The sequence below is a fragment of the Elephas maximus genome, chromosome 16 (assembly GCF_024166365.1).
Source record: "Elephas maximus indicus isolate mEleMax1 chromosome 16, mEleMax1 primary haplotype, whole genome shotgun sequence".
NCBI classification, from domain to species: Eukaryota; Metazoa; Chordata; class Mammalia; order Proboscidea; family Elephantidae; genus Elephas; species Elephas maximus.
This window is the reverse complement of record NC_064834.1, coordinates 66,196,189-66,221,501: the sequence shown is the minus strand read 5'-3', so window position 1 is coordinate 66,221,501 and position 25,313 is coordinate 66,196,189. Positions and strand designations below refer to the sequence as shown.

The window sequence follows — 25,313 nt, the reverse complement described above, 5'->3', positions numbered from 1 at the left end:
AGTGGCTCTTTGGCAACCCTATGGGGCAGTTCTACTCCAACCTATACGGTCACTATGAGTCAAAACAGACTTGAGAGCAATGGGTTTTTTGTTTCTGTTTTGTAAGCACCCATCTGAGATTCTCTACTTTCAGCCAAGATCTATTTGAAAAAAGCAATGATATCCCTCATTTCATGTCCATCCAGCTTTAACTTCAAGTAGGTCCCTTTCAGTGTACAGCTGCAGTCATTTTTTAATTATCTTCAGCAGATATTTGCTAGCATGTGATATTAATGATATCGTTTGATAACTTCCACATTCTGTTTGATCACTTTAAAGAAAATCATTTTCTTGATTTCTAGAAATACATTAGTAAGAATATAAGACTTAAGAGGTTATAAAAAATACTTTTACAATACACATGACTCAGCAATGAGAAATGAAGAAAAAATATAATTTATCAAAATTTATTACACTACTTACACACAAATAAAATAATAAACATCTTGAAAAAAGATGTTTACTCCCAAGTCATCTTCAAACACATAAAAAAAAAATGGAGATGGTAGGTTTTAGCAGCAAGAACAATAGTGGAGATAAGACAAATTTTACCTTTTAATATAACAGTTATCATCTTTACCCACATGAAGTTTTTGTACCACGATAACTGCTTGTTAGACAAGTATTTCACACAAAAATGTTTTATAAAACAATAAATGAGTAAATAAAAATAATTTAAAAATTAAAGAGATTTTTGAGAAATGGGACAGAAAGCAGGTAAAAAACAAAAGTGTATTTGATAATACAACCTGTAATAAAGCCTACTTTACCGAAAAAGAAAATTGCCACTATTTTAATTCAAATGTAATACAAAGGCTAATGTTATTTCAGTCAAGAAATTTACTGTATAGCCAAAACAGTTTAAACAATTTTCCATTTATACTTACCTTTACAACAAACATATATATATGCACACATACCTACATATATGCAATACATACATACATATAAAAAAAAAGCCAAACCCACTGCCATCGAGTCGATTCCGACTCATAGCGACCCTACAGGGCAGAATAGAACTGCCCCACAGAGTTTCCAAGGAGCACCTGGCGGGTTTAAACTGCCGACCTCTTGGTTAGCAGCTGTAGCACTTAACCACTATACCACTAGGGTTTCCAACATACATACAGATATAGATATATAGGTATATGCTGCTGTTGTTAGGTGCCATCCAGTTGGTTCTGACTCACAGCGACCCTATATACCACAGAACAAAACGCTGCCCGGCCCTGTGCCATTCTCACAATCATTACTATGTTTGAACCCATTGTTGCAGCCACTGTGTCAATCCATCTCATCAAGACTCTTCCTCTTTTTCGCTGACCCTGTACTTTATCAAGCATGACGTCCTTCTCCAGAGACTGGTCCCTCCTGATACCATGTCCAAAGTTCATGAGACAAATCCTCACTTCTAAGGAGCATTCTGGCTATACTTCTTCCAAGACAGTTTGTTAATTCTTCTGGTAAACCAGGAAAAAAAAAAAAAAAAAAAACCACTGGCATCGGGTCAATTCCAACTCATAGCAACCCTGTAAGACAGAGTAGAACTGCCCTATAGGGTTTTCAAGGGGCGGCTGGCTGGTGGATGTGAACTACTGACTTTTTGCTTAGGAGTCGAGCTCTTAACCACTACACCACAAACACCATATTTCAAAGGCATAAATTCTCCTTCGGTCTTCCTTATTCATTGTCCAGCTTTCACATGCATAAGTGGCAGCTGAAAATACCACGACTTGGGTCAGGCACACCTTAATCCTCAAAATGACATTTTTGCTTTTGAACACTTTAAAGAGGTCTTTTGCAGTAAATTTCCCTAACGCAATAGGTCATTCGATTTTCTGACTGCTGCTTCCATGGGTGCTGATTGTAGCTTCAAGTAGAATGAAATCATTGACAACTTCAATCTTTTCTCCACTTATCATGATGTTGCTGATTCATCCAGTTTGAAGATTTTTGTTTTCTTTATGTTGAGGTACAATCCATACTGTAGTCTTTAATCTTCATCAGTAAGTGTTTCAAGTCTTCTTTACTTTCAGCAAGCAAAGGTTTGTCATCTGCATAATGCAGGTTGTTAATAAGTCTTCCTCCAATCCTGATTCTACATTCTTCTTCATATAGTCCAACTTCTCCGATTATTTGGTCAGCACACGGACTGAATATGTATGGAGAAAGGATATAACCCTGACGCACACTTTTCCTTATTTTAAGCCACTCAGTACTCCCTTGTTCTGTTGAAAGACTGTCTTTTGGTCCATGAACAGGTTTCTCATGAACACAACTAAGTGTTCTGGAATTCCCATTCTTTGCAATGTTTTCCATAACTTGTTATGATCCGCACAGTCGAATACCTTTGCATAGTCAAGGAAACACAAGTAAACATCTGTCTGGTATTCTATGCTTTCAGCCAAGTCTATCTGACATCAGCAACGATATCCCTCATTCCACGTCCTCTTCTGAATCTGGCCTGAATCTCTGGCAGTCCCCTGTCAATGCGCTGCTGCAACTGTTTCTGAACGACCTTCACAATAATTTTACTTGTCTATGGTATTAATGATACTGTTCGAAAATTTCCGCATTCTTTTGGATCACGTTTCTTTGGAAAGGCCACAAACACAGATCTCTTCCAGTCTGTTGGCCAGGTAGCTATCTTCCAAATTGCTTAGTACAGATGAGTTAGTGCTTCCAGCTTTGCATCCGTTTTTTGAAACACTCAGTTGGTATTCTGTAAATTCCCAGAGCCTGGTTTTTTCACCAATGCCTTCAGTGCAGCACGGACTTCTCCCTTCAATACCATTGGTATAATATGTAAAGGAACCATCAAAAGAAGATGGAAGAAATAGAGTCACTGTACCAAAAAGAATTTGTTGACATTCAACCATTTCAGGAGTTAGTATTTTATATTTATATATATATACACACACACACACACACACTCATAGTGATCCTATACACACACATACTATATGTAGTATGTGTATAGATGTATTTGTATGTGTGTGGATAGACAGATCTGTAGTATCTCATATTCATTTACATACTTATATTCCATATTCATTTATATATATATATACTTTTAGCAAGTTGCCTGTTGTCAAAAGATTTTGGAATTTTTTATTTTTGTATACTTAAATAATCTTTAAACTATTTATATTTCATCAGCTCTGATTATTCCAGAATATTTACAGCCTACCTAAAACAAAGCATGCAAGTGACAGTAGCACCAAATTCTCTAATAAGATAAACCTTTAATAAATCAAGCACATATCAAACACAGTAAAAATTCCAATAATTAATAGCTATTAAAAAAAACTCATCTATTTAAAATATAAAATACTGAGAGTATGATTACAAAATTACAGAATCACGAAGCACCCAATTCAGACAGAAAGCCACCTATATCCCATCTTTGATATCTCTATGTAATAAAGCCTCTAATTAAACATTTTGGAGGTAGAGAGCTGATTAGTAAACAATGCAAACCAATCTTCTGGATAACTCTGTTCATTAAAATTCTTCCTTAAACTGAACTTGACTTTCCTATAGCATCTATTGGCTGATTTTAATTCCACTGTGGAGAAATACAGAAATATTTTAAAACCTATTCTATGCAAAAAGTCACATTTCATAATTAACTCTGCAAACACTTTATCATCTGGCTCTGAGCAAACGTTCCACTTTATTTCCTGTCCTCTTTCCACCACCGCAACCATCCTACGCCACCACTTTTCTGTCATTCAACTTGTTTTCCAGCCGCTTCAAAATTCTATTTGCTCTCTGATGAAAATTCTTTAATTGGAACTTTAAAAACTGATCCCTCTTTTCCAGAATTCCCTCCATGCACCGTGTCCCATTGCTGAACTATTAGTCCTAGTCATCCTGCAGAACTGTGATTCAGTATAACTCTAAGAAGCTTTTCTGCTTGAATATTACCTCTGTAACTATCACAGTTTTTTTTTTTTTAACTATCACAGAGGAGTCCATATAATCCAGACCCCCATGCATAAATACCACTCACATACATGTCGGCCAAAGTGAATAGCTCAATGAACAGTTTACGACCTAAGCAAAACACAAATATGTCCCTGAGACATAAACATAGGAGACAATATGTCCCCAATATAAAGACTCTAAGACAGAGAGAAACCTTCTTCTCTCAGACAGCACTAAATTAGGATGCTATAAACCTAACTAAAATAGAATAGAATGAGGTCAACATACCCTGTGAAACATAACTTAGAGAAAAATTACATTCATCAACTCAACAATTATTTATATGGCATAATAGGAGTGCTGTTATAGATTAAACTGTGTCCCCTAAAATATGAAGTCCTGGCTCCTATACCTGGATGTGATCCCTTTTAGAAACAGGGTTTTCTCTGTTATGCTAATTTCCTCAAATCCAAGTAGGGTGGGTCCTAAATTTAATCACTTCTGAGTTACAAAAAAGAGTAGAATAGATATAGAGATACACAGGGGTATGAGGGAAGGGACAGGTGCCAAGGAACTGACAGGGAATGACCTCTGTCTATAGTCATGCCCTGAATCTGGACTTCTTTTTTTTTTTTCTAGCTTCCTGAATTGTGAGAAAATAAACTCCCATTCTTTAAAGCCACCCACTATGTTACTTTTTTTTTTTTTTTATGGCAGCTCCAGCAAACTAAGACAAGTATAAAGAATGTCAGGGATGCAATTTTAGGTCAGAGGGTCAGAGGAGGGGATAGTGAGTTCTTGGACCTCCTAAACACCTTTCCCTGGATGCCTCATTTTTTAAGCCTATAATGTCCCTTTTTTACTTTAAGCTAATTTCAAGTTGGATTTTTTTATTTGCAACTGAAAGGATCCTGACTGGTATGTTGCATAACCTATGTGAGGATAGAAACTATTTTTGTACTATTACATGTCCTAGCAAAGTATACTGTATGTGATATAAACTTACTTAATATTTATCTGGTGGGAAGTGTAGCCAAGAATTTACATAAAAATTTAATATATGTCATTTCTCTACAAAGCACTAAAAAAAAAAAATATTTACCTGGTGGGAAGTGTAGCCAAGAATTTACATAAAAATTTAATATATGTCATTTCTCTACAAAGCACTACTATATATTAATTATCCTTTTGACCAATGGAATACAGAGGAAGATGCCAAGTAAATAACATGATTATGGCTTTATATTTTCCTCATTCTTTGTATACATTTAAAAAGTTCTATAATTCTGCTATTAAGTTTTTCCCCACTAATAACAAGATTTGACCCAAGTTGAACAAATCTAATGAAATATTTTCTTAGTGTCTTACATGTTAGTCATAGCTTCTCCTTATTCACTGAATAGCTTCAAAATTGGTCTGTTCAAATATATATGGAAAGATTACAACTGCCACGTACTCAAAAGAAGTGTGATTTTAAAAATTACGTAATTATATCACAAAAGTATGAAACTACTACTGTCATTAATTGAAGCAGAATCTATGTGAATTGTTTGGCTCACAAAAAGAGATATCACACAAAGGCATTTTGTTATACAAAAACAACAAATAATTAAAAATTAAACTCTTCATGCATCTTTTATGCTATAGCATAGTAAGAAACAAAGAACTGAATTACAAGTAGATAGGATGAAGTAACTTCAAGCATTTTCTTTGAGCTAACACAAAGTTCTCTATATAGCAACTCTACTGAAACCAATATAAATACAAATTAAGTAGAAGTGATAATAAAAATAAAATGCTTATTTATATCAGAAATAATATTTTTGCTTGTTAGATTACTAATAAAATTTTATCAAAAGAAAATAATGATTTTTGTCTGTTGACTGAAGTATTCTTGGTATCTTACGGTCTGATGTTTTTGTTTTTGTTTTTCCAGTTAAGAATTAGGTTGTTTGTAATCTTTTACTTCAGCCACTTTTCAAGATAATTGCTCCCTACAGTGTAGTTGATAAATATGTATGAACAAATTGATCTGTGGATTGTAAACTTTCTCATAGGTTGAAGCTTGCTGGAATCCACAATACTATATGCTCATGAATTCTAAAATACGTATACTTACGTCTAGAACCTGACTGCCATCTATTTTAAAACTACTTAGGAAATGAAAGTCAAGCTTCTAAATATAACATTTACAAATAAAAATATAAAACCATATACATAGTAACACCCCTACCATTTTGTGAACAAATTTATGGCTACCACACATATTTATTTGTTAGACTCAAATTATATGTTGAATTTCTGTTTCCTTTCCAAAATGGAGTAACAAGGAATAGATTTACCCTCCTGCTAGAAACAGTTGTAAAAAAATATATGAAACAATGGTTTCAGATATTGAACATTAGGTAACACAGGACAGTGATCCCTGAGAGAAAAGAGGTATGCTCTCGAATGTCACATATTATTGTGGTTTCAAAAATACATCACAGGGAAGCGGGATACAGTTGTAGTCCTGAGCTTTCCCTGAGTTAAGGCGAAGCTAGGAATCTGAGAGGGCCAAGGCGACTAGAGCTCACAGGATAGAGTGAGTACCAGAGAAGAGAGAGCAGCCGAGAGCGGTCCAGAGATTTGCTAATGATCTCCCTAGATCTTGATCGGGGTGGTGGCTTTATGGAGTACATGCACGTAAAAGTTCAAAGCTGCCTGCTTAAGACTTATGCACTTTATTGAATGCATCTTATAACTCAATACACTATTTAAACAGGGAAACTTCACAGGCCCTAACTATTTAACTTTGGATGAATATGAAGTATATTTCTACCATATTGTACTGTTACAAACTAGTCAAGAATATTGGAATGGATATCTACGTAAATGTGCAGTCTTGCTTATCCCAAGAGCACCATCCCAGTGTTCTTACAATTGGCAAAAAATGGACAAAACAGAAGAGGCCATCTACCTTCCATTTTCACAAAGTAATTGGAATTATGTTTAACACCAGATTGCTAGAATTCTATATAGCAACACTGAAAACATCTACTCTTCAGAGCTTAAAGATCTGAATTTGCCAGTATTCAATGTTAAACGTTAAAAAAGGAAAAACCAAAGAAAACCCGAAGCCATTGCTGTTGTGTTGATTCCAACTCATAATGACCCTATGTACAAAAAAACCTGTTGCCATCTTAGGACAGAGTAAAACTGTCCCATAGGATTTCCAAGGAGCAGCTGATGAATTCAGACTGCCACCAACCTTTTGGTTAGCAGCAGTAGCTCTTAACCACTGTGCAACCATAAATCCAAAAAGAGGAAAACATTTAAAAAATTAAATACGCTAGTACATTTTTAGGAAGACTGATTTTTTACATTTATTAAAATGCTTTTTTCAATTATAAGATTTGGCATATTAATTTAAAAATATAAATCTTTCCAGAATTCTAAAATTAGAACTTGTATAGCAAGAAGTTTAAAAACTCATTTTTCTAAAAAATCTTATTAAAATTTGAAATACAACAAAACTAAAGACATTAAGACTCTTTAAACCTTAGACTTAACAGGAAAGTAACTAAATATTAAAGAGCAAGATGATTCGTTCTCTTCACCAGCAAAGAAAGATAAAGTGATATAAAAACTGGAAAAACATAAATTGAAATAACTTTACTATTTTATGTTAATATCTTCTAAGTTTATTATAGCCCTATAAATAAACTCACATACTTATGTGACTTAATATAATATATTCCTCAGGACTAAAGTAATAAATTTCATCAACAGGTAGGAATTAGGCTCTATGTATCTTGACCACTGCAGTTATTTTCCATGTTTTACAATAGTGGAGTATTTTAATTATATTACACAAATTCTGATTTTGGTTTCTAGAATATATTCCTTGTATAGTCTCAAAAGAAAATTCAATTTAGAAAGTTAATTTTCGACAATTAAATATTCATGAAAATTTTAAAGTAATTGTGTAATTTGCTAAAACATACAATGTAATTAGATAAGAAAAAAATAAAAAGGGCATGAAACAATTAAAATGATATATCAATTACATGAATTTTAATTACTACTTATATATGCAGTGGTTAAAAGCTGGGTTGCTAACCAAAAGGTCGGTAGTTCGAATCCACCAGCCGCTCCTTGGACACCCAATGGGGCAGTTCTACTCTGTCCTATAGGGTCTCTATGGGTCAAAATTAACTCAATGGCCATGAGTTTGGTGTTTTGTCCTGTTTTGTTTATTAAGCTCTATAGGTGACCTCTATTTTTCCCTCCTTTAATAATAATAATTTGAATAAACCAATTGAAATCTGATCTGTATTTCTGTATGAATCTTTGAAAATAAAATGGTACATCTACCATCCTCAGTGTTGGAACTAAATGAAACCATACGAAAATATTTCTGGAGTCTACTGACTGTATCCATCATCTAAATCAGTCACTATGTAATGAAAAAATACAATTGCTTCTCAAATAAATTTCCATTACTAACTATACTGAATAGTAATTATAATAATATTTCTTGAACAGTTAAGTAATTACCTTAATTTAGATGTTAAATCAACCTTAGAAATAAGAACAAAGAGTTTTTCTAGTATACATACGATTTTTTAAAAAATCAGTCTTCCCACAAAAGATCACATAGAAATTAATATAAATAAAATGTAAATATTTCTAATCATAGAGCATAAACTGTTGCTTATTAGTTTAAAGGGGAAGAAGTGATTTGTAAATCTTTAAAATATTTTTTAAAATAACAATCTAGCATATGACCTATTCAAGGAATCAATGTGAATTCAACGTGAGATCCACTATCAATCAATCAACCAGTCAATAATGGAGTGAATAAATTAGCAAATCCCAAGTTCACCAATATAGGATTTCTTTCATAAAAGCATAAATTAAGAACATAAACATTGACTTTTCAAAGATAAACAGAAAATCTCAAAAATGTTTCCTAAGAATAAAATCTGAAACTTTTAGCAGCCTACCTCTAAACATGGCACATATAACATAGAAAAAGAAAGCAGCAATGAGAAGTACTGGGTCTTAAATTAAAGAAGTAACCGAGAAGTACTATTAATCCTAAATCTTTAATGAAAAATTACATTAACAGCAAATGATTTCAAGTAGGGATATAAAAAAGGGGTTATCTACTTAAACCTCAATTAAAATAGAAAATTAACCAGAAAACCCTAGTTATTTCAAGTTTTGCTGCATATCTTTAAAAATAAACTATTCGTTGAAAAATTTTAGTACATATTTTGGTAGATTCAATATTATTGGCATGAGCGCTTTTCATGAATACATTCATAGTCAATTCTGTTTTCCTCAAGGGTCAATACATGTTTTAGTTTTCTTCAGTTTGAGAAATACATCTATCCCACAACTTTAACAAAAAACAGTGTCTCATTTTGTAAAGAAAATACTCAGTAGTAATTAGAATGAAATATTACTAACACTTACCTGTATTTTAATAGGCCAGGAAAAGTTACTGACGTATACGTAGAACGTAATGTTAGGATTGCTTCTAAAGTTAAACTTTTCATAGGAAAAACTATCTCTGTATTCCTTTATATTGGTCTTGGAAACTATAGGAGTCTCCTCCCCAGATATTGTTCCAGCTAAAATGCAAATAATAGTAACAACAAATTTAATAACTCATACTCGGAAAAAATCTCTAAGAATTAAAAAAAATTACACTTACTCAATTTTTCACAATTGCACACATAAAAAAACAAAATTATCACTTCCTTTTACAATTTAGGATGACAAAAAAGATTTGCCATAAATATAATTTCCATTAGATTTATTATAAAAAATATATTTTTTAAATGCTACCAATTATTAAGTATTATTTACTAGGCACTGGGTTAGAAACGTCATATATTTTTTTCTAACAGTAACTCTATCCGGGAGTTATTATTATCTCTATTTTCAAATTGAAAGCCAAATCTCAGAAAGATTAAAGCATTTGCCCCCAAGCTTAGAGCCACTAAGTAGTAAACTCCTATTTGGAACTTGGGTATATGTGCTCCAAAAAAATAGCCACTAAGTAGTAAACTCCTATTTGGAACTTGGGTATATGTGCTCCAAAAACAGAGCTCTGTCACTTACTACTCTACAGGGCCTTTCAAAACATATTTTTGAATGTCTCTATCCAATTAAAAATGGAAAAGAAATCAATTTTTTTGTCTTACCACAAACAGAACCATCATTCTTTAAATAAATTAAGAGGAGGCCATAATTTAAAACATGAGCTAAATGCTCTATTAGTTAAAAGCACACTGGGCACTCAATAAATATTTGCTGAAGTCAACCAAGTAGAATAAAACATTTCCAATAAGCTTACAAGACCTCTACTTTAATGAACAGTAAAAATTAATTAGAATCAGTATAATGAGCAACTGGACTAATCTTGAACTGTTCGACTATTCCAGAATTACCCTGGGTACTTTGCAGAAATGCACATCCCCTGACCACACCTCCTACCTGATTAATCCAAACTTCTGAGATTTGGTTTTGGGAATCTGAAAGTTACAAGTGATTCCCTGTAATCTAAAAGCAGTGTTCTGAAGTGGTTAGAAATGGTTTATACATTTTTTAGACAAGTTTTAAAACCCTTGTAGAGTCTTGCTTATTATGCAGAAGTAAATTTCAAATTACCAGGACAAGTCATCATGAATTCTTAATTAATGAGACTCACAATGCCGAGATTTTACTGTATGTTTGGAACCACAGTAATAAAATGTCCAAATGTTTGCTTAAGGGCCTCATTTTGTTTTGGCACTTTACAGATGTAATACAGCTTCTAGGATAGCAAAAGGTCTCTTCACTACTGAATTCTATGCTTCCATGATTCTACATATTGGAATAGCAAAACATTTTCATTTTCAGGAATCAAATATGGATTTTTAAGCATCCATATGTGTTCTATACCAAAAAAAAAAAAAAAAACAAGTTTTCAGTAAATCTGTGCAACAGCATATCATTAATATAGAAAACGGAAAATAGCAGAAATCCCTAAGACGTAAGTGTATAGAAAGTGAGCACAATTTTTTCGTAATTCAACATACAGGTAAGTACTCTAAAAAGTCAGTAGTTCCAATTTATAAACCTGATTATGGAAGACTTATTAAACGTAGTTGTTGGGTTTTTTTTCCTCCTCTCAGCACTGAATTTGACAAAGGAGTTATATTTTGAAGTTATAAAGTGCTAGATACGTTGTTACTTTTACCAGTACACACAGAAGAATTACATCATTTGATATAAATATTAAGGTTAATAATTAAATTTATAGCTTCAAAATTGAATCACATAATTGAAATCTCAGCCTCTTTACTCATTAAAGAAATAATCTATCTTAATTAAAATCACAGCATTTCATAACACTGCCATTTAAAAAATTAAATAGTGTGCAATATTTGCTACCCATCTAATTTTAATTGAATAAGACAGGCAGTTAATAAATTGATAAAACATTGTTCATATTGTTACTGATTATCTACACCTGTAACAGCATGATGATTATGGCATATAATAATTTTTAAATCATTTAAAATCACAGTAAATGGTCATCTTTGAATGACTTCCATGTAGGAACACATGTCAAAGGTATGTAACACCAAAATTCTCTTACCTGTTGAACCAACAGACCACGTAATATTGAGATTAAAGTTGTTTGATGCATTAATTGAAATATCCAAGTTTTTGTTTGACTACCAAAAAAGAAAAAGTTTAAAAATTCAAATTACATTATATAGCATATCATTTAGTCTACTATTTTAATCATGTCTGTTACATTTCTCAAACAATACACATTATGTCAATATCCAACTGAGTAAGTATAGATGTCAATTATGCTTTTTTAATGAAAAAATGTGTGATAAATTCAAGGTACCTTAAAAGTTCCTTTTTTTAATCTAGAATAGACAAATGCATAGAGACCAAAGTTTATTAATAGTTACCAAGAGCAGATGGGAGGAAGTAAGGGGAAGTTACTGCTTAAGGGACACTAAGCATCAGATTCCTGGTCAAAAGGGGGTAAAATGTCAAACAGAATGCAAACTTCTCCTGGAATCCAGAATTTCTGGAGCCATTTAGACTGGGTGAGCCTCTGAAATGGCTGCCCTGAGATAATGTTAAAATATTAAACCTTAAACTACAAGTATCCCCTGAAGTCTCCTTTAAACCAAACAATAAGTTTGCTTAGTTAATAAAGAATACTTGTCTTGTATGCTACGCTCTTTTGAAGAACTACCTACATGGGTTCAAACTGACAACAGCAACTCGAAAAGTCAGACAGGAAGTTTAGGAGGCAATGAGTTTATGTTAATAGGGGAAAAACAATTCAGAAAAGGAGAGAATGGTTGTACAACTTGAAGAATGTAATCAGTGTCACAGAATTGTACATACAGAAATTAAAGTGGTGTATTTTTGCCGTGTATACTTTCAACAACAAAAAATTATAAAACTCTCCTTGAATTTTTAGTTCATCCTTTATCAACTCCAAGTTTCAGGATTACTGAACTATACAGTACATTTAAAGTCCCAAAATAAATATTTAGGGCCAAGAGAAGAAATGCCATTGTAAAAGAAATGATACTGGCATTATGCCAATAAATGATAAAATTCACCATAAAAAAATACTGTTGGTTAGATGTGGATAAGAATTTGGTAAGGTCAGATTATATAGAAACCTACCCCAGAAATTGTTCACATGAAAGCACTAGCTAGAATTGATCTATAGTGGTCTAAATAAAATCTATTATCGAAATGTAGAAAATGCATAAATAATTAAGGTATCTGCTTTTTATTATATTCTTCTAAGATAACTAGGAAACCACGGTCAGTAAACCATATTAATACTGAGATTGTTCCCAGGTTGACTCTCTCTTCAATTAAGGGGATTATTCTAAACGATGCTATAAGGATTCTTAGTGACATTTCTCATATTAGTTTAGCATCCTTGAGCTTCAGAGAACATATATCTGGTTTCTTGGCTTCAACTGGACAAGAAAGTAGGAAGGAAAATTGAAAGCTAGAACATTTGGAAGCACTCAAGGATTTCTGGAAATTGAAGGAGAAACGGGTAGTCAAGGGAGAGGCAAACTCGAATTCTGGCTCATCTGGACCTATGTGAATGGCAATAAGGATAATAAACCCATTGTTGTTGAGTCGATTCAGAGTGCTCACCCAATACACCACCAGGGCTCCTTACTAAGGATAATACTGGGAGGCATATTATTCACACCCAACCTTTGTCAGACATCCACTTACATTTAATTTCTTATATCTTCAAAGAACTCTACAGTTTGGAGTTACCATTAAACAATCAAGAAGCCAATGATGATTATAGGGCACTTATAAAAACTTTGTTATCACACTGAGAAACGCAGTTTCTTATATGTTATTAACTTATCTTTATAAGAACTCAGAAAATCAGTGCAGAAAGTACTGTATTTAAAAGTATCATACAAAACCTTATTTAAGAAGTTAAAACTTTAAATGTACTCTCAAGAATTCAGCCACTACTTAAAATCTAAGGAATAAGAAACAATGAGATGAACTGATCTATGGTTTTTTAGATCCTATTTTCCTAGAAAATAAAAATATAATAAATTATATTGTTTATTAGCAAGTCCAATAAAATATTTTAAAAGGAAAATGCCAGCAACTGTTAGAATATATTTAGAGATTTCACCTATTTTAAAAAGCTATTAGAACTATATGGATTTAAAAATACAGATTAATGCATAATAAGAACATTTATTTAACACAACATCTTCATTTTGAAAGGCTTATTTTTGTTTCAAAAGAAGTAAAATTACACTCAAATAAAGTATATGGTTCATATTTCCATTCCCTGGACTTTTTCAAATTTTATAAAGTCTCAGATGGAAAGCAATGTATCTGTTATTTCTAGACCATATCAGGGCTTTTTCCTAAGTTGATGTATTGGTAAGAGAAAGAAAATATATTTAATACAGGATGTTTTGAAATCATGGGCTCTATTTTCAGATAAGACCACTCCAAGTTTGAGTGAATAATTATAAACATAAACACTGTTATGATCCTGAGAAATAATAAAACATGTACAATACGTAATTTAAATTGTAGGACTATTTGCACAACCTGAAATACGCTGTTATTGTTAGGTGCCATGGAGCTGGCCTGACTCAGGTGACCCCATGCACAATGGAACAAACACTGCCTGGTACTGCACTGGCCCCATGATCAGCTGCAAATCAGACCATTGTGATCCATAGGGTTTCACTGCCTGACTTTCAGGCATAAATCACCAGGCCTTTCTTCCGAGTCTGTCTTAGCTTGCAAGCTCCACTGAAACCTGTTCAACATCATAGCAACATGCAAACCTCCAGTGACAGATGGGTGATGGCTGCACATGAGGTGCACTAGCTGGGAATCAAACATGGGTCTCTGGCAGGGATGGTGAGAATTCTACCACTGAACCACCAACACACCCTATCTGAAATACAGAAATCACAAATTCTCCAAAACCCAAGGAAACCTAAGTTTTACGAAAAGAAAAGAATAACAGGAACAGTCTTTAGTAAAAAATCCTATAGAATAGTAAGTCTCAGAAGAGGTAAAATCTCAATGAAATATGACAGAAAAGTTGCATCCTTTCACACTAGTATTATAAGAGATAAATGCTCTTTCCTCACCTGTTCTGGGTTTGCTATGAAGTTTATGGCAGTATGGTGACGATCATCTTCCTGTAATAAGCTGAAGGTAAACTGATAGTCAATCAAAAGGCTGTCTGTAGGGAAAATAATAGAATCCTGATAATGTACTTTAAAAAAACTGTTTGAAAAACAAAAGTTAGGTGAAAACACGTTGTACACCAGTATTGAAAACATACAGTCATCATTAAGTACTAGTGGCCTACTTCAAAATTGGCAAAATATAGATATTTGGCATTAAGAAACAAAAAGACACAGAAGAAATCTAATGCCTTAAATATCATATCTATTTATTATCTTTGTTGTCATTATAAAAGTACTACATAGTCACTGTGGATATTCTGGAAACTATATAAAAGTTAAAAAAAAATAAAGTCATCCATAATCCTACAACTAGAGAGAAATATACTGAACATTTTGGTGCATTTATTCCAGCTAAAATTCTGTAGATAGTTAGACAGGCAGACATTTGGTATCCTATTTTCATAACACTAAAATTCTTTGGAAATATGAGATTTAACGGCTAAATTATATTTCATCATATGCAGTAATACATTTACTTCTTCCTTTGTCATTTAGGTTATTTCTACTTTTAGGAACTTTGAGTGATTCTGTGATAAACATCAAGCTACAGAATCGACCCTTATTTACAACTGATAAAAGGAATGTAAAGGAGAGCAATTTCTAATCAGGTCCGTGAATAATGCTGAAACCAAGGTGAAACATTTAAATTTTACAGGTCATAAGTAGCATCACATGTTACATGAAAGTGAAGTATTGCTCATAATGCTAAAACGCAACTTTTATTTTTTAAAAATTCAAATTATTTTAAATAAACAGAGATGACTTTTACTTTGGGAACACATGCCTTTCATATTATGTCCTCAGTCATAACTGGATTTACTCTTCAAGTTGTTCTTTATGTTGCTTACTTGCATACTTTATAAGATCTACTCTATATATTTCTTGCATAAGTTAGTACAAGGTAATGCTTTGTCTTTCTAAGAATTTATATACATCCTTATATCTGGTAATGAAAATTATGCAATAGATCATATTTCCAAATTTCATGTGACTGCCAGAAAATAGAGAGGTAAATTCAATGGACCATGCATTGGTCTAAAGCCCTGGAAATAAAACAATAAGTGAAAGATAAAAATTAATGTCTTCATGTAACTTATATTCTATGAGATGGACATAGAAAATAAGTAATTTACATATACGGTATATCAGATGATGGCTATGAAGAAAAACTAGAGACTGTAAAATTGTTACAGGGGCAGGGTAGGCTTACACTTTTAAATGTCCCTGCGAAGGAACATTTAAAGACCCAAGATACTAAGAGAATAACCCATGGAGAGTTTACTGGAGTAAAAGTATTCCAGGCAGAAGAAACAAGTATTAAAACCCCAAAGCAGAACAAGCCTTATCTGCAATTCTCGTAAACAGGCCGTGGCAATAATGGAGGCAAAAGATGGTGGTGGCCAGGGTCATCCAGTGGAGGTGGTGAGAAGTGTTGAGTTATTGGGAATATACTGGAGGACAGAGCCAAAAGGATTAGCTGAAGAAATGGAGGTAGCCTTTCAAAGAAAGAAAGACATTAACAGGTTCAGAAGTAGGGCTGCAATCTTGAAGAAACACAGTATCTATTAAGCATGAATGAAAAATACCGCTGAAGAACAGCAAGCATTTCAGAAGAATTTTCACGAATTTGTCTGCACAATTATCCTTGATTTTTTTTCAAATTTGAAACAAAGTCTTGAGAAGCCAGGAGCAGACGGCCTTCATGAGTGTGAGCCTGACTGAACTGAGACACCTGAGCAGTTCTGGGCAGACCCTTTCCTAAACCTGAGGACATTTTTCAGTCATAATGGATTCCAGTCCTCTGCCACCAAATTCTTGGCCAGGCATCCAAGCTTTATTTCTCTCCTCTTATTTATTCTTGCTTAGTGGAGTTGCAAATATTAGATCAACACAATTTATCTTGTGTGTGGCAATGATCAATCCCAATGCCAGCTGGGAAAGAAAGAATAAACTCAATCCGAGAACAAAATTAGGAAGAGTGCTACTCAGTTCAAATTAAATTATTCAAATAATGTATGGGATCATGAATGAATATAGAGAAATGACAAAGTATCTGAAGGGATAAATGCAATCAAGAGAAGTGAGAGAGGGCTTTGTTTTTAATTGGGTGGAACAGAATGTTTTTATCCTGACTAAAAGATTAGGTAGAATGGAAAAATTGATGAAACAGGAGAGCGGCGAAATTTTCAAGCACTGTCCTCGAATGAGTAAAGTTGATACTAATGCAAATAAAAGAAAGACCGGGTTTGCATACGGGTTCTCATTACTGAGGGAGAGAAGGTAGAGTATAAGTAGTAGTTAGGAAAAATGTAGAGGTGGGTCAAATGGAAGCTGTCTTTGGATTGTTTCTATCTTCTCAGTAAAATCAGAAAGTCTGCCAGCTAAGACTGAGAATGTGGTGGTGGCGTGGCGGGGGTGTGTTGGAGATGTGAAGAGAGAGGAAAAGATATAGAACAGTCATTAAGAAGAGAGAAAGCAAATAGGTAAGGAAATATAGTAGGATAGGTAGGTTACATTACAAACATACTTGTGATCACGATACTGAAGCGAGACTAGTTAGCCTAATTGTATATTTTTTTCTAGCTGAGTATGCAGGGCAAGCAGAGAATTCATTGTACCTTGGATTGGGGTTTGTCAACTATAAGGAATAAAGTAAAGGAAGGGCAAAAGAGCTCAGAGCACATGCGTAAGACAGTGTTGTTCTTGTTGTTGTTGTTGTTAGGTCCCATCCAGTCAATTTCAACTCATAGCAACCCCATGTGACAGGGTTTTCTAGGCTGTAATCTTTAAGCGAACAGATCGCCAGGTCTTTCTCACATGGAGCCGCTGGGTAGGTTTCAATCACCAACCTTTCGGTTAGCAGCAGAGTGCTTAACCATTGTACCACCAGGGCTCCTTGCATAAGACAGTAATATTATCTATAATATTATTTCAAAATTCATTCTTAGCAGATTACAGGTATCTCCAAATTCAGACTTCAATTACATTTCACTGTCACATGTCTTTTAAGAATATTTTCACAGATATATTAATAATACTATATTTATTTGTTTATTCAATAAACATTCACTGAGTTCCACCTACATACCAGAAAGTAGGTACTGGAAAAATGGAAATGATAAAATACATATTTTCTACCCTCAAAGAACATGTGGTTTAATAAGAAAGGTAATTAGAACAAATAATTCAGTAAATCAATAATACAATATATTACATGGGTTGGGACAGAAGCACTTGCAAGGAGATGAAGGGAATAGGAGATAGTACAAATTAGACTAGATGGATAGGGAAGGCTCACCAGAGGAGGAGGCACTTAGATGCACTTTGAAAACTGAGCAGAAGTTAGGCAAAAAAAGTTGAGGAAGGGACAATGAAAGCAGAAGGGAAAACATGTCCAAATGAATAATGGAGATTAAGAACATGGTATATTTTGGTTGGGGGGGAGGGGTACCACTTGGCTCAATTTCTGGTGCAAATGATACATGTGTAGGAAAGTCTAGACATGACAATAAAGAGAAACTGCTGGTTCCAGACAAAATAGAGTAATTACATTCCACTGTATTGCTCCTACTAATTACTTTTGCCTCACTTATCGACTGTCTTGTTGTCCTACATTTCACATTTACAACAATAGTAAAAAATCTACTATCCAACTATTTTGCGCACTATGTATGTATGGCAGTAACAAACTCTGAGTTGCGAGGCAAGAGTAACGATGGCTTTGATGGTTAATGTCATGTGTCAGCTTGGTTGGGCCATGATTCTTTGTGGTTTAGCAGTTATGTAATGATGTAATTTGGCAGTTATGAAATGAGGTAACTTGCTAGTTATGTAATGATGTAGTCATCCTCCATTTTGTAATCTGATGTGGTCATTCTCCACCTTCGCCTAACACCGATTTCGCATAATGACCTGGTCTTTGGAAACTAATCATGTGGATAAGTGAGGAGAGACTGTATAACTAAAACCTCACGATAAAAATATACAAAACTATCATAAGGCTCTGAAAGGTGGAATCAAGACGGTGGTTTGAGAACTTGGGTCTCAAGAAAGGACCCATCGGAGAGCTCCCTAATTTTTGTTTCCTTTTTTGCCTCCTATATATTCCTACCTGGATACCACAGTAGCCCACAACCTGGAAACACCAACTTCAGATCAAAGAGTCCCAAGAAAAGCCTGCTGTGCAGACTGTGGGTGCAACTCCGTAAACCATACCTACCCCACACTAATGAAAAGTGGAACCTGTATTGTTGCAGTAAAGTACCGGTAAACTACAGTAAATTATCTCCGCAAGGCTCTAATGCAAGCAGGAGTGATGTTCCTCCCCCTCCCCACCAGGTGGAGATTGTGGGGTGGAGCATGGTCACAATCTCTGCCCTTTACTAAGTGAAGTTCAGCAAAGAAGTGGTACCTTTCCCAACTAGAGTTGACTATATTAACATCAGACAAATTACCAGGGACAAAGAGAGATATAACATAATGATAAAAAAGGTCAATTCACCAAGAAGACATAACAATTCTAAATGTACATACACTGAAAACAGAGATTTAAAATACAGGAAGCAAAAAGACAGGATTGAAAGGAAAACCAGACAAATCCAGAATTATAGTTGGGAACATTAACATCCCTTCTTCAGTAACCAATAGAACCATTAAAAAGAAAAATTGCAAGGATACAAACGAACTGATCAACACCATTAACTAACATCAGGAGGATGCTTCTTTTTATGATAAAATGTATATAACAAAATATTTGCCATTCTAACTACTTTTAGATGTATAATTCAGTGATATTAATTACATTCACCATGTTGTGAAGCCATCAACACTGTCCATTTTCAAATGCTTTTCATCCCTCTAAACAGAAACTCAGTATCCCTTAAGTAATAACTCCCCTTCCCTTCCCCTCCTCCCATTTCCTGGTAACCATTAAAAAATTTTGATCTCTATAAGTGGGATTGTACAATATTTGTGCTTTTGTGTCTGACTTACTTTACTCATCGTAAGGTTTCACATCCATGTCATAGCATGTATCAGAACTTCATTTGTTTTATGGCTTAATAATACCTCATTGAATGGATTTACCACATTTTGTGTAACCATCTGCATGCTGATGGACACTTGGGTTGTTTCCAACTTTTGGTTATTGTTAATAATACTCCAGTGAATACTGGTATACAAGTATCTGAGTTCCTGTTTTCAGTTCTTTTGGGTATATAACTAAGAGTGGAATTTCTGGGTCATATAATTCCATGTTTAATTTTTTGAGAAAACTCCACAGCAGCTGCACTATTTTACATTCCCTCCAGCAACAGATAAGCATTCCAATTTCTCCACATCCTCATCAATACTTATTTTTTGTTTTTCTGGTATTGGCCACCCTAGGTTTTGGGTAGTGGGTATAAGGTGGTATCTCAGTGTGGTTTTGATTTGCATTTCCATAATGACCAATGTTATTGGGAATCTTGTTGTTGTTGTTGTTAGGTGCCATCGAGTCAGTTCTAATACGGTCACTATGCACAACAGAATGAAAAACTGCCCAGTCCTGTGCCATCCTTACAATCGTTGTTATGCTTCAACTCATTGTTGCAGCTACTGTGTCAATCCACCTTGTTGAGGGTCTTCCTCTTTTCCACTGACCCTGTACATTGCCAAGCATGATGTCCTTCTCCAGGGACTGATCCCTCTTGACACCATGTCCAAAGTATGTAAGACACAGTCTCGCCATCCTTGCTTCTAAAGAGCATTCTATCCTGGTGGTACTTCTTCCAAAACAGATTTGTTCATTCTTTTGGTAGTCCATGGTATATTCAATATTCTCCACCAAAGCCACATTTCAAAGGCAACAATTCTTCTTCAGTCTTCCTTATTCATTGTCCAGCTTTCACATGCATATGATGTGACTGAAAATATCATGGCTTGGGTCAGGCACACCTTAGTCTTGAAGGTGACATCTTTGCTTTTCAACACTTTAAAGAGGTCCTCTGCAGCAGATTTGCCCAGTGCAATGCTTCATTTGATTTCCTGACTGCTGCTTCCATGGCTGTTGAAATCTTATCATGTGCTTATTGACCATATGTATACCTTCTTGGGAGGGATGTCTATTCACGTCCTTTGCCCATTTTTAAATTGGGTTGTTTGCCTTTTTGTTATTGTAGAAAATCATTATATATTCAGGATATTAAACCATTATCAGATATATGGCTACCAAATTTATTCTCCCACTCTGTGCGTCATCTCTTCACTTTCTTGATAAAGTCCCTTGATGCACAGAAGCTTTTAGTTTTGATGAAGTTCAATTTATCTGTTTTGTCTTTTGTTGCTTGAGCTTTTAGTGTCATATCTAAGAATACACTGTTAAAAACTAGATCTCAAAGCATTACCTCTATGTTTTCTTCTAAGAGTTTTATGGTTTTAGTTCTTATATTTAGATCATTAATCCATTCTGAGTTAATCTCATATATGTTGTGAGGTAGGGGTCCAACATCATTCTTTTTCATGTGAGATTCAGTTGTTCCAATACCATTTATTGAACAGACTATTCCTTCCCCTTTGAATGTACTAAGAATACCTGTTCTTGATGAACACTCTAAAAGCCCTTTAAAGGGGGACATACTCTGCTCTTGCTGGGTGGAATGTTGCATAAACGGCAAATACATTCAGCTATAATTTTGAATTTTTACATTTCTCTCTTATGAAATTTATAAACATGAAGCTAAAAATGATAATATACTAAATTCAACAATAAAAAAATAACAATGATAACTCATCTTGAGCAAATAGTGCTTATCCAGGAATAATAAAAACCCACTGCTGTTGAGTCGACTCCGACTCATAGCGACCCTATAGGACAGAGTAGAACTGCCCCACGGGGTTTCCAAGGAGCACCAGGAATAAGAAGATACCTCAATTTCAGGAAATTTATAAATATAACGTACTTGTTAAGAGAAGATAAATATTATCATCTTAATTGATACACAGTAATCACTTAATTAAATTCAAATATAATTATGAGAAATGCTTAGCAAATCAGATTAAAGGGAATGCCCTTAAACTGATAAAGGATATTTGCCTAAAGCCTAGTGACAACATCATACTTCAGGTTGAAATTTTTTAAATAGTTTATTAAAATTAGAAACAGGACTTGGATGCTCACAATTGCCATTTCTCTTGTCAACACTGTACTGGTGGTTCTAGCTAGTACATAGGGTAAAAAAGAAAAGAATCAAAGTATATGGCTAAAAAGAAATAAATAGTGCCCTGTTTAGAGATGATATGACTGTCTAAATGGAAACTATTAAAAAAAAAAAAAAACCTACAGTAAACACTTTATTTAGAAAATTCAGCAAAATGCTGGATACATGATAAGCATGCAAAAATCATTAGTTTTCCTAAATTATATTAATAACCAGTATTACTATAGGCAAACATAAAACATCTGAATAAAGAGATGTACCATGTTCATGGTTGGACTCAATATTGTAAAGATCATCATGCTTCTCAAGTATATCTATGAATTCCATGAAATTCCAATCAATAACCAAATAAAGATTTTCATGAACTTGAGAAAGTGATCCTAAAATTCGCATAGAAGAACAAATGTCGAAGTATGTAAGAGAAAATTTTGAAGAAAACAATAGTGGGAGGTGTGTTCTACTCTACCAGATAAAAAGAAGTATTACAAAACCATAACAATTAAGACAATGTAGTACTATGGGTGACACATGAATAACTAGGTACATATACAGAACAGAATAGTAAGGCAAGTCATAGGGCTCTGAATGTGTGGGAATTTTACCTATGAAGCAGTGGCATTACGAACTAGTGTAGAAAAGACAAACTATGCAATGAATTGTGCAAACTATGCAATACATGGTGCTGGGATCAAAATAAAAAATAAAATACTGTATTTTTATGCAAATAACACACACCTTCTACGTTTACTTGATAGCTGCTCCCTCCCTTCGTGAGGCATTTTTGTTAGTGTCCCATGCTAATTTTTTACAGCAACTTGTAAAAAAAAATTAGCATAGCTGTCCTTAAGAAAACACCTGGAGGGGGGAGAGCAGCTGGCAAACAAACTCAGAAGGTGTGCACTATTTGTGTAAAACTACAGTAGGTATTTATATCCCATATAAAAAATAAAAACTGTTCCAATTAATTAAAAACATAAATGTTAAAAGAGAAACTTTCAGGAAATATACAAGAGACTATTTTTCATTACCTGAATGAAGAAATTTCTTAAGTCAGGCACAAATCACAAAAGGAAAATATTAATAAAATTTAAAACCTCTGCACAACAAATGCCATTTTAGCAAAGGTAAGAAACAAGCCATGGACTGTGAGAATATACATCAACGCATACAACCAACAAAGGATTGGTATCCCGAATCTATTAACTTCTATAAATCAATTTACAAAAATACTAACAATATGAAAAAGACAAACTACAAAATGAAAAAGGACAAAAAATACGAGCAACAATTCTTAGAAGAGAAACCCAAATAGATAATAAATATGTGCAATTATCTTCAACTTTACTAGTCATCAGGGAAATACAAGTGAAAACAAGAAGATGCTATTTCAAACCATCAGATTAAAAAAACATCAGATTAGAAAGTAATAAAAAGCCTAAAAGCACAAGCTGTCGGTGAGAAGTGGGAAAAAAGGGAAGCTCCTTGTACACTCGTGGAGCATCAATTGGTAAAAATACTTTAATACCTGGCAGAGCAACTTGGCCTATCTAGTAAATCTGTATTTCCGCTTCTAGCTATATATCCCCAGAGAAGCTCTGGCACACGTACTTAAGAAGAAATGCATAAGAATGTTAATTGCAGGATTACTTGTAATTGTAAAATATTGGACACAACCTAAATATCCATCAAGAGGACAATGAATAAACAAATTTTGGTATATCTATACAAATAAACCGCCCATTGCCTTCAAGTTGATTCCTACTCAAAGCAACCCTATAGGATGGGGCAGAACTGCCCCATAGGGTTCCCAAGGCTGTAACAATTGTGGAAGAAGACGGTTGCATCTTTCTCCCGTAGAGCAGCTGGTGGTTTCAAACCACCCACATTTTGGTTAGCAGTCGAGTGCTTAACCACTGCCTCACCAGGGTTCCTATACAAATAAATACTATACATAATTCAAATAAATGAGTTAGTGCTACATATATCTTCACTGATAAATCTCTAATATGTTGTACGTTAAAACAATTTGTAGGATACTAAGAGTATGATACAATTTACATGCATTTTAAAGCATATGGAAAAGTATGTTTTTTCACATGATATATACTTATATTGCTCAATAATTAGATCTATATAGGTATATTTCTTTCCCAATATGGCATATATCATTTCTAATTCACCTACTTTTTAAGTATAGGCTATAAAAACATAAGATGATCCGTTTCTCATTCTGGTGTTCTCTGACTAGAGTGCATCCAGGGTTATGTTTCAACATGCAATATCAGATTTTTAAAGTAGCTCACCCGGTACAGGGGTAGCAGTCATGAGGCAAAAAAGTGGCTGCTATTTAGAACAAAGAATTAATAAAAGATTATGCACAAAATTAAGCCTATGAGTAAAATACTCAGCATGATAAAGAAGCTTAAGAAACTAAAATATAGAGAAAGGTCTTTAACCTGTAAAAATGTTTAAAGAGGTCAGATATTCCACAAAACCAATGATCACTTGGAGAGGGATGACTGAAATTTTACATACAGAAAAAGACATTTTGAAAGAGAATTTGAACTATGAAAAAAGTTTCTGAGTACACAGCTTTATGAATTGGGGTGATAAATAGCAAATAACCAAACATCTGACATTTGTTCTACTCTTTCAGCAAAAGCTAAATGAAACAATGTATATTTTTAAAAAACAGTAACCATTGATAAAAATCATCAAAGTGTTTACTGGAAATATCTATAGATCTGAGATCCAAATAGCCAGGCATGCCAGGGTCACAAATGGAAGCAATCTAGATTCGTGTATATCAATGGCACTGTTTGTGCAAAATTTATCTTACTTGGGAACCAGAATTACTGTACGTAAATTTTGAATTGTTTAAGAAAGAACTAAGGCCTAATGACTTGTTTTGTTTTTACCCATATTAATGTTTCAGCTAATATTGTATTTTACTTGACTTTAACATTACCTACAGCATTTAAGGAGACCTAGACTGGAATCTCCGACTTTTCTACTGGGTTATCTTATGCAACTTAATTAAATTCAGAGACTCATTGGTACAATGGGAATAAAACAGCCTATCTCACAGGATTGCTCTGAGGATTAAACATAATTCCATGAGTGTGTATTTGGCTTAAAAAAGACTTTCTCATGAAATAAAGGCATTCAATAAATGTTACTTCACTTTTCTTATTATATTTGGTGCTGAATGAATTCTGAAAGATTTCGAAAGTCAAACAGATTCTCATATGTATATTTACATATAGTTATATATTTGCTCAAAAACATATGAGTTCACGATCATGTATTTAGCCATCCCAAGGAGTCGGAAAAGAATATACATAGACTTTGACAGCAATAC

At 33.9% G+C, this 25,313-nt stretch overlaps 1 protein-coding gene across 7 annotated transcripts in view; it reads right to left on the bottom strand.

The window, feature by feature from the left end:
- ATRNL1 (attractin like 1) overlaps window positions 1-25,313 on the bottom strand; it is a 685,371-nt gene that overhangs the window by 456,202 nt on the left and 203,856 nt on the right. For all 7 annotated transcript variants that reach the window (XR_007513388.1, XR_007513389.1, XM_049854677.1 and 4 more), the window contains 3 exons: window positions 14,655-14,749; window positions 11,606-11,684; window positions 9,433-9,590 (listed from right to left, as the gene is read on the bottom strand). Coding sequence is in view for 5 of the 7 variants with exons in the window: in XM_049854677.1 (XP_049710634.1) it covers window positions 9,433-9,590; window positions 11,606-11,684; window positions 14,655-14,749 (332 nt within the window). In the remaining 2 variants the exon portion in view is untranslated. The remainder of the gene's footprint in view (window positions 1-9,432; window positions 9,591-11,605; window positions 11,685-14,654; window positions 14,750-25,313) is intronic.